Below are 11,518 nucleotides of genomic sequence, written 5' to 3'. Positions count from 1 at the left end.
CGAATTTTGGCATATTCAGAAAGAATGCTACCGAACGTTATTAATAACTCTCAATGTCATATACAAAGGCTCAGTTCATTGTATTACTTTTATGTTATACATATTTTAAAACCGAATTTTGGCATATTCATAAAGAATACTAGCGAACGCATTAATCACTCTCAAGGTCATCTACATCGGCGGAGGCAAGTTATATTCTTCTAGCTACATTATATTTGCGTTACATTTCATCAAATAGTTGAGGACAAATAGACATTTGTAGAAAATTGATTAAACACGCCATAAATCAAGGTATATTTTGATTACCTACCTTCTGAGGATGTATTTATTTAACAAAATAAGCATCATATATCTTAAGCTTTCTATGTTTTTGTATGAAAAGATTCAGTTTTGTTATAACAGAATTCCGCTTTAGCCGGTGCTAGTGGGGGAGTGAGGGGTGCTTGCACATTCCATTACATGTCACGGACAGACTCAAACCGGCTCTGTTATCATTTAGCTTTGTTGCATTCTATGGGATGTTAAATTTTATTAATTTATTTCTAAACAAGAGCTGGCATAAGATGGCTGCTAAATTAAAATTTTCGTACGATTTGGATAAATCTCTCAGTATGGATAATGTACATATATGACCCCTTAAAATGCCTGCTCAGCAGTTCGACTTAATATTATATTGCCAATATAATGAGAAAGCAGTTTGACCTCTGAGCTCATATTCTGCGTTCGTAATTATGTGTTGTCAATAATTGGAGTAATATAATTTTAATGTTTTGATTTTGTGTTTATCTTTTGTGATTCGACCTGAAGTTGTAAATGATATGATCAATTCGTCATTGATTTTGTAAATTCATAATTCAGACGTTTTAGCTCATACATGTCCGTGCATAAACAGCTTAGTATGATGCGGTCTCTTTACTCTTTTGTGCTATTAATCCGTTGAATAGTGAATACCCTGTCTTTAGATTTTAAGTCATAAATATGCTGTTGAGCGACTTTATTTATTTCTTAAACAGTGTTGCGATTATGTGGCTGCAAAAATAAGATAGGATTTCATAAAATATGGACGAATAATTTAAATAAATACCGCCTTAAAATGCATGCTCTGCAGTTATGCTGAATATCATATTGAAGTCTAAAATTCCAAAATGTCCGCACTCTGGGCGAATATTTTGCGTTCGTACTACTCTGAACATGTAATATTAGACGTAATATGATTTTAACGGTATTAAAGGCTTGCTGTTTTACTTTGTGTTTATTTTTTTATATATACATCTATATTAGTTTTATCACCGGAGCCTTGTAAAAGCGAATTGATTGATAAAACTGTTCAATTGCTGTGACATTCGAAGTATGCAAATGATCTAATTTTATTTTTCTTCCCAGACACGATCCGCCATCTGCTTTTTTACATTCTGCTTTGTCACAGTAGCCAATTTCCCATAGGACTTGTTTTGGTTATAACTTAAGTATGCAACCCAACAAAAGGCAGCCATAAAGGCTTGATAAAGTATGAAGTTCTGCGAGTCATATTATTGGCTGTAGCAAATTAATTTTTTCTCAAACACGACATATTTATGAAACCTCTGCTTGCTGTTTGTCACGTATTTCTCTCCTAGATATTCACTGGCCTGTTAATATTTGGACGAGATACTACATTGGCTGTGTATTTATGATTTAAAGCCGTTCAATGCACATTTGAAATGAACCAGTTTCATCGGCATTAGGAAGTCATTTGACATAGCTCCTGATTGCGATATCGTTTTCATTTCGTTACAGCGGTCTTGACTTTGTTTTTGTCAAAAGGTGTCGGTATATGTCCCTTTGAGGTTCATAATATAATTTTAAGTGCCGTTTGGCGGCTGTAAAATGTGTGTCCGTACTTGGATTCAGTGTGGTTATAATTTCTGATCCTTAGGGTCATGGAGTCATTAAAATCATATTGAAAATTTATATTTACAAAGTGTATTTAGCTGTTTCCAATCAAATGAGCTCGTTTTTTGTTTGTTTTTTGGTAACAAATTCGATGTTTCTTTTTTCCCTACTGTTTCAGTTTAACCTTAGATATTTAAATGGCATGTTCTACGTTGATGCCGCTGAATGTGACGGTAGAGGACATGCCATGCAGACAGGCAGAAACACTTGCTGCCAGCAGGATAAAGGTTAAAACTATTGCTTGAAAATTTCAGCTCAATCTATACAGTCTGAAAAGAACCTTAGCATCGTAACCGATTAATAATGTTTGATTAGGTCGTATATTCCTCTTCTGCGATATATTTTGTCATACAACGAGATAACTTCCAAGATGAAATTTGTTTGAAACTCTATTAACAATTATGTAAGTGGGGCGTTGTAATGGAAATACATGCTATCTTCAATCGATAGGTATGTTCATTATCAAATTGTTAAATAACTATACACCAAAGTATGGTATTCGTAAATAAAAAAAAATCCAACAGACAACTTCCTCTAATCTCAGATATCTAAAGTATACTATTTCAGCAAAACGGGTTTCAACATTTACAACTGATATTTTTGTGAATTAAATTATTAACATTTTAACAAGGCTTATGTTTAAATCCAAGGAATCCATTTGCAAGAATTAAAGGCAAGCATAATTAGATTGCAAAATAATGGAATAAAATCTAAAGTCTATTTTGACATTGATAAAATCTATTAGTACGAGACACACTTCACAGTTATCAAATGTCGTTGTCTCATAAACAGGTTTTGAACATTTGTTTGTAAGTTAACACTGATCACAGAATAAAATATGGCAAGAATTAACATAAATAATTCAAAGAAAACAATTTTCCCCCGCACTACGAAATAATATTTGTATTGTCTTTGAGAAATCAGCTTTCATTTTACCACTTGGACTTCTGGTAGAGTATTTGTTCTCTCAGTGTTCGAGCTACATACATGAAATACATCTGAAAATAAAGGGATAATAGAATACTACAAATGAAATAAAATTTCACTAGGATTTGTCTAATAAAGTAATAAGTTAATCCAAATTAACTGTTGTTACTCTCAATGTATATACGGTTATATTGGTGTAGGCGCTTTTTTCACTACGATACAAAATAAAATCTATAACAACAACTGAAGCCTCTAAGGCGGATTAATTGTATTTCGAAAAGTTTAATTAGGAACGACAATATTTGGTGTATGGGTCAAGCAACAGTTTAATCTCATTCAAATACGTATTTTCACACAATAATGTGTTATAATTTGACATTTCGGAGCAAAATGATTATCTTTTTCATGTATCTAGGTCACTCAACATGATATTATAATATAGAAGTGTACATTCCCTTAAGCATAGAACTGCTCCTCTCATCGTGTTGTGAAATCAAAACTTACCTGTGGGAGTAATATGCCAAGCAGTACTCCACCTATAGTCATCGCATGATCATTTATGAATGATCCTACAGCTTTCATACAACCTATTTTGTATATAGGATCATGCTTTGTGGATTCTTCTAACTGTCCAGTCTGCAAAAATTTACTTTTCAGTAATTATCAAATGAACAATTTAACCAATAAACCATTGTATTAAGACAGATAACCCGTAATGACAGTCGAGAAATAACATATTCTGCGTAGGCGATTTCGGCATTCTTTAGTTCTTATGGGAAGTTATGTGCGTGTTTAGCTACTTTACACCCGAAGAATTCCGAAATGCCTAACGACAATACGTCAACACACGACATGGAAATATTACCACCGAATGTCATTACCTTTAGCCTGAGCTCATTTTTACGAGAATGGCGAATATATTTTATATATGTTAGCTTTCCTAGATTTTAATATTTAAGCCGATTGGAAGATAGATCATAACAGTTCAGCATCTTTTCAATTACTCAATTGTGCATGATACTGTGTATTTCATTTGACTTTATACACATTTCATTGTTAACGGAATGGCTATCATGAAAAAAAATCTGAATTAAGAACTGTCAAACACTGCGTTTAACCTAACAAAATCCAAACAAATCTATTATCGTAATACAAATCTGAGCTTCACAAGCATTCTTTATAATGTTTACAACATGTATGGAAAACAATAACAATTATAACTTTTCCACATAGTGTTTCATTGATTTTTGTTGATTTGCGTACTTGAAGACTGTAATATCAAAACGGTTACGCACTACAAACTTACCTTAGACATGATCATAACGTCTCTCCCACACAGAACATTCTTCATCTGACCCTTAAATTATGAAAATAATATTTTGGAAAGGTTCTGGCTTCAGCTTTTACATTATTGTTACCTTAATTAATGCTATGTCTTGCACATTTCCATTCAATATAATGAAACTCTCTAATGATAAAGATAGCAAAAGTACTAAGTACTGACTAGGCAGTCAAAACAAGAAAAAAATAAGTGTTTTTTTTTCTGAATGCCCAGTATGTAAATTGCACATGAGCCGAAGTATATTATACCGAATTTAAAACCGAATTTTGGTATACTAGTATTCATAAAGAATACTAGCGAATGCATTAATCACTCTCCAGATCATATACAAAGGCTTAGGTCATTATACTGTTTTACGGACCGGTCTATGTCAAATGGAATAAATAAGAAAATAATGATAATGGGATATAAAATTCAGATACATTCATGGTCATTATTCTTCGTTATATTTCAATAAGTCGTCAATAAAAAAAACCCTAATCAATATGAGTTCGAGCCTCACTCGGGCGTTGAATTCTTCATGTGAAGAAGCCATCCGGCTGGGTTACGGAAGGTCAGTTGTTCTATCTAGGTATCGTAATGAAATATGCACGGAAGGGCACCTACGGTCTTCATTCACCATTAACGCTGGAAAGTCGCCATATGACCTATGATTGTGGCGGTGTAACGTTACACACAAAAAATCAATAAGAGCCTTTTCCAAAATCACTTGTTTACAGAAATGAATCCTATATGGCAATTGTAATAATTTTGTAAATGGAAAATACGACAGTCTTAGCAAATAGTAAGTAGTGAATGATATGGACTAGCTCTTAACATCGAATTCCTTAACTAATATGATTCGACATAAGCAATTTGGAACATCTTTAGCTAATTAGGCCACAAAGACAGGTATACCGAAATAAACAATACTTACCGGGCTGAGTTTGCAACAAGATGGGGGTACAGAGCATGCTTCTGGGTTCTGGGTGTGACTCACTGAGTCAGTGTAATTGCATTTAAAATATTCGTTTTCATTCCAGTCCAAGAATCCATTATCGGTGTCACTGAACCCACAGCATTCCAACTGCAATATAGTGTACATTATTTAAGACTTTTTTCTTTAATAATTTATTTTCGAGTTGAGATGCAAAAGAACAATTTTACGAAGGCGAAGCCCGAGAGGTACTAATACGCATCTGAACGACAATAAATAATTTATTTATCAAGAAAAAAGTCACTGTTTAAAAAGTTATTTCAATTCTAACAACGTATCAACATCCCTGTCGATATTCACCACACCTTTGCCTGCTTTATGTGGTTTTCATTTCCAGGATGCCGCTTTGATGTTTGACACAATAACTTAATAATTGTGACGTATAGTCAGTGATATATTGCATAATTACTCACAGTCTGAGCATTCTTTGTTTAAGAAATAACATAATAATCAGAAACAGTAATTTATTGTTGAATAAAATCATTGTTTGAAGTTTATAGGGCGCTGGCCAAGTGGTATTATTATACGCATCTGAACGAAAAACAATGGTTTTATACGTACAGTGATTTGTTGCACAATAATACACAATTTTCAGTCTTTTTTGTTTGATATGTACACCAATCGGGTTGTGTTAAAATTAATACCAAAAATAAATCGTGTCGTCTTAGAAGACTTCATTTAACTTTTAGATAAGTAAGTCTCATTAATCATTAGTAAATGTAGTTGATTGTCTTCCATTTCAAAGTTTTTTTGTAGTTAAAGATTGTGGGAACCACCGCATCGCATACTTAGCTTAGAAACAACCTCACCCAAAGTAAAATTGTTTGCATCTGGTATAATATCGAATCCTGCTTGTCAATTTTATTTGACAAAGACAACGGAACAAGTGAAACAACAACCCACAAATTGTACGTGCATTTTCCATCAGTATTTTCTTACTAGAACGGTATTACAGTATAAATATGACAGCTATGTTACGTTATGCAGAGTAACAATCAGAGGGCAGTTTCAAAGGTTGCATTCAGCGGAACACCTGAAAAGCAAATTGTTGCCCGAAACGGACACTAGCATTAGTCTGGAATATTCTCCATCTATTGAACACTGAAAACCTATATATAGTGAACTTTTCCTGTTTTGTTTAATTTCATTTTGGACAAGCTAATATTTCAAATTGTAACGTATAAATCAGTTTAATTTGCGCTCATCAATGATATACGTGCAAAGTGGTTCCACTTGTAAAAAGATGTATTTTTGGATTATTTTTTTCATCTGACAAAATACGTAATCAATTTATACTATATAGATATTTTAATTGTAAATGATTATCGTGAGAATTTAATTAATACATTATTTCCGAGGAAATTATTTGCCAAGAATGGTACTTTCAATTGTTCACTTTTAAACAAACCATTGATTCTATTGTTCACAATGCTTATTTAGAGATTTCTAAATTTGCTTTCAAATGTTTTTGAATGCGTTGTACTTTTGAACGGTATCTTTCTATTTGAACGTACTGTTTGTGTCATAACAGAACACTTAGCAATATCAATATTTCAAACAATGGATGAATGTACCAACCGCTCGAAGTTATAATTAAATTTATTATTTCTATGTATATTTGCATTTTGAAATAAGCATTTCAGGCAAATACAAGTTTTGATAAATTTTGCAATGAAAATTCAGAATTGCGGGACCTAGTTCATCATTGCACAAACAGTTCCTGTAAAGTTTATCATTCAGTTACACTGGTAACAAAGAGGTAAAATTGGTTGATTAAAGAATCACTATATGGTTCGATCAAATTGGCATTTATGATACTTAATCTGATCATTCTAACCCCGATTTTTTATTTTAAAAAGTCACTGTATGCTGAGAAGTTTTAGTGAATAGAAGGACATGTCCGCGCCCTGGAGTGATATGAAAATGTGCGCGTCAAGCAAGTTTTTACAGCAGGACATGAGAAATTATACGTTTGCGTAAAGAAAATATTCTAAATTGTAGATTTTCATGACGTTTCAAGCAAATGTCAATTTGAGAAAACCAACATAGTGCGTTTGCGACCAGCATGGATCCAGACCAGCCTGCACATTTGCCAGTCTGGTCAGGATCCATGCTGTTCGCTAACGGTTTCTCTAATTGCAATAGGCTTTGAAAGCGAACAGCATGGATCCTGACCAGACTGCGCGGATGCGCAGGCTGGTCTGGATCCATGCTGGTCGCAAACGCACTATGTTGGTTTTCTCATGGCGCTGCTCATTTATCTATTAATGATCAAACAAAATATATAAGCATTTAGAAGCATTTAGAATATTTTTTTGTTATTATTGCAAAGAACCCCTAATTTCAGATTGAAATCTGATATATTTGATGGAATTGTTTGAAATGTCAACATTTCTGTATTAGACTATATCTTTTCTTTAGATATAGAGTGAAATTACTAGTTTTACAAAGTTATAATATAAAGATTGCCGTAGATCAAGAACATTTGTTTAACGTTCAGGTATCCGTAAAAACTGAAACCTCACCTCCCATAAATTAAACATGCATAACAAAATCTGAATTTGCTCACACAATTATCGACACAACTACAGCAACAGCTATTTTGAAATACTGCTCTGCATTGACGCTGAAAGTTGTGCACGCTTACAGTTATTAGAGTGCCAATGTTGTCGAAATAAGATATTTAGGTGTATCAAGAGTTACCTCTGGCAACGTTTGCAAAAAACGAAAATTCCTACAAGACTTACGGATGACTGCATATTGTCAATTAGGTTCTTCATATCCTCGTCCTCTACGATGCCATATTTCTTGACGGCTTCCTTGAATGTTTTAGATGGGAACAATCCTAATTCCTCTTTTGCATTTGGTACAAAGTAGAAGACGAACACAAATACAACAAGTACTATTTCTCCAAGAAGAAACACGACTAGGATCCAGTTATACTGCAGAACAAATATAGAAAGTTGTTTTAAAATATGTTCCTGGATCGTCTACTAAAACCGTTGTCCTTTTTGTTATTAATTGAATAAGATTTGATTGTAGAATAAGATTAATTGACTGTCTTTGAATTTACTGCCCCAATGGTATATGTTAATGTGGAAATTCACTCTGTTAATATTATCGAATGTCTCAGCCTTTTCATCGGTTCTCTAACAGTAATATGTCGTCGAATTAAATTGTACCAGCGAAACAGGCAGTTCCTAAAAGTGGAATGTCAGAACTGGACCGAAATCGACCCAAATTATAGTCACGAACTATGGAATAAGCAGGGACAAAACGTGTTTTCGGATTTTAGAGTGCATTCCTTACAAAATATAACTAAGCAGTGTCTTTATGGCACATTACAATTATCTCCAAATTGCATCCGCATATTCTTTACGGCAAAAATAGTTCAAAACAAAATTGCATTTTTTAAAAATCTTGAAATACCATTTTGTACACCTTCTTATTACCGCAAACATTAAGCTAATGGCCAAATAACGTCCTTCATAGATAAATGCAGTTTCAGTTAAATATACCGTTAACCCGTTCTTCTGCTCTTAGAAATTGTTTTAGAAAATAAGAAGCCCGAGTTCGGCTGAAAAATATCAAAACTGAGACTAAAGTCCAACAGGGAAAGCCAATTCAAAGAACTCAGCCGCCCATATAGCACTTCATAAATGAGCCGCGCCATAGGAAAACCAATATAGTGGGTTTGCGACCAGCATGGATCCAGACCAGCCTGCGCATCCGCGCAGTCTGGTCAGGATCCATGCTGTTCGCTAACAGTTTCTCTAATTGCAGTAGAGCAACTGTTTGCGAACAGCATGGATCATGACCAGACTGCGCGGATGCGCAGGCTGGTCTGGATCCATGCTGGTCGCAAACCCACTATGTTTGTTTTCTCATGGCGCGGCTCATATATGAACATTTTTTTAAAATCTGCAGTGTAAAGTCTTTTAATTCTCTGATATTCATATTTACAGAGCCTGTGCATTTTTGGCCATTTAGTAAATGATTTTCGCCATTTAGGTATCTTACGACTTACGTTTATACATTCCTATTACTGTATATTTTTACTTTCATTTTTAGAAATACAAAGTAACAAAAGCTATAAAATATGAACAGGATTATTACACGAAGTTACAACACCTATAGATTATTTACAGGATTAACCATTGCATAACACTCTCTCCCAAATTGTAACAACACTGTTATTACATATTACATAACAGTAATGTTTTGTAATACATCAATTTAACTTCAGACAATCCGATATGCCTGACATGTATCTTAAAAGTAAGTGTCAATACATACTAAACGAAGGCACCATGTGTATTCCCTCAGCGCACCGAGCCACCCAAATAAGGTAACAACCACGGTTATAGAGCCAGCTGTACACATCAACGTTGAAGGATCAAAGAAAAAGTCAATGGCATCATGAACCTGTTTGTCCTTTATCACCAGGATATAAGCACCCAATGATGTAACCGCTAATCCCAATAGCTGGAAGAAAAATGCAATCTCTGAAAACCATACTGTGAGAGATACATTCTGCTATTAACATTGTGTAAACAATTAATTTTAAGGAGTTTTGCCACAATAAAGATTCTATATATTGCTTTATGCCTATTGTACATGTATAATCACGATGCTGCAGTTAGGATCGTATCTATCAACCTTCTTTTTGGATGTAGATTTACTAGGATAACACTAGTCATGACGATGCCTATAGTTATTAATGATGCTCGCCTACTAAACGGATGGCATTTTCCACCAAGTTTGGTATAGTATGTACATATCACAACGGATACTGGAAAATGATAAAGTGGGTGAAAATTAAAGTTAGATATTTGGTAAAAATGCAAGGGGAATGTAAAATTTCTGCATCATTTCAAAAGCGTGGCAACGGTTTACTACCTTCAGCACAATACTGTGAAATCATTAATATTCGTGGGGTTCTCATTTTCGTGGATTTCGTGGTTGAGTCAATCCATGAAATTTAACCCCAACAAAAAGTAAAGTTCCCATTCATTTTATGTTCAAAAGTTGAAATCCACGAATTCATATCCCCACAAAATTACCGTTTTGACCAAAACCACGAAATTTTATACCCACGAAATTAAATGATTTTACAGTATTTTTGGTTATTTTTAAGACTATCTTGCAAAAATCTTATGTCAATAAGTTTGTACCACTAGTCACTCTCAGAGTATTTACTTTTTATGAATGTTTTAGAGAAATTCATTTTAGTCTAAAATGTGCGGGTTAGTCCATTTAACATTTACGGTCAGCATGTGATCAAACTGTTTAAGTGACCTTTAAAGACAAAAGTTGTTATTATGAGTGGTAATAAGCAATGAACATAAGTTTATAGATGCTTAAACGTTCTTCTTTTCATATTTACAGTTTAATATGATTGGCATGTCACAGCTTGTTCCGTTTTGTTGCAAAAGCCCTAATATGTAAATCATTTTGAACAAAAGTGTTCTGCAATTTATTCAAGGAGAAGTTTTTAAGATAGATCAAAATATTCATAACCTGTGGCAAAACAAAAATCATTATTCATAGATTTTTCTTTCTTCACTGTAAAATGACCAGACATAGCGCTTTTATATTGTTCAAAAACATTCCATATAAAATATCTCAGGTACCTACAACAAACGCTAACAAAAATCGAATAAATATCACTTACCCATTTGATAAAGTTTTCAAAGAACAGGGTGTACTTCATACATAAACTAACAGCAGAACTTTCCCTCGCCATTTTAAAAACCTAGCTGTGTTCTAGAAACAACAAAGTTATTTTTTTACATTTCAAATATTTAAATATCCGGGATAAGAATAAGTGCCGATAAAAACCTGATCGTTTAAACGTCCGATATTGTATTTGAATCGCAAATAAAAGCATGTAAGTTTGGTGTTATCTTTTGTTTGTAAAACTGTCAAATGTAAAATGTTGACACTTTATCGCCTGGTCTGATAAGATAAAAATTCAATGCACATTTAAAGCTACTTATTTATAATATTTAAGGTCAATAGTCAATATTTAAATTTACTCAAATTTTCTCATTTTCTCATTATTTAATGTTTTATTCGGCTCTGTTGGATTTGATTGCGCAACGTGTGTGATTCGGCGTGGTAAAACACATTAGAGCTATATACACCACCCCAGATAATTTTATTTTTATAATGACGCAATTTAATTTTGCATTAATCGTAGCCACATGTAACTGTAAACTAACAATTTATTTACCAAGTAAGTGATATTAATGAAAAAATTCAAGGCACAGACATTTACACGTAGTGCACTATGTTCTTTTATCCATCAATTCGCGTGAAAATAGTCCAGGCACAGACAT

At 33.5% G+C, this 11,518-nt stretch overlaps 1 protein-coding gene across 1 annotated transcript; it reads right to left on the bottom strand.

The window, feature by feature from the left end:
* Positions 1 to 2,465: 2,465 nt before the first annotated feature.
* LOC123547191 (tetraspanin-33-like) lies at positions 2,466 to 11,095 on the bottom strand. Its single transcript, XM_045334099.2, has 7 exons — positions 10,852 to 11,095; positions 9,474 to 9,662; positions 7,925 to 8,119; positions 5,118 to 5,267; positions 4,166 to 4,216; positions 3,364 to 3,495; positions 2,466 to 2,930 (listed from the first exon to the last, which is right to left on the bottom strand). Exons 1-7 carry the CDS (start codon positions 10,921 to 10,923, stop codon positions 2,865 to 2,867), a joined length of 855 nt encoding a protein of 284 aa, XP_045190034.2. The 5' UTR covers positions 10,924 to 11,095; the 3' UTR covers positions 2,466 to 2,864.
* Positions 11,096 to 11,518: the final 423 nt, after the last annotated feature.

This window comes from Mercenaria mercenaria, chromosome 9 (assembly GCF_021730395.1).
Source record: "Mercenaria mercenaria strain notata chromosome 9, MADL_Memer_1, whole genome shotgun sequence".
Taxonomy (NCBI): Eukaryota; Metazoa; Mollusca; class Bivalvia; order Venerida; family Veneridae; genus Mercenaria; species Mercenaria mercenaria.
The sequence above is the reverse complement of the archived record's forward strand: the minus strand, read 5'-3'. Positions and strand labels throughout refer to the sequence as shown.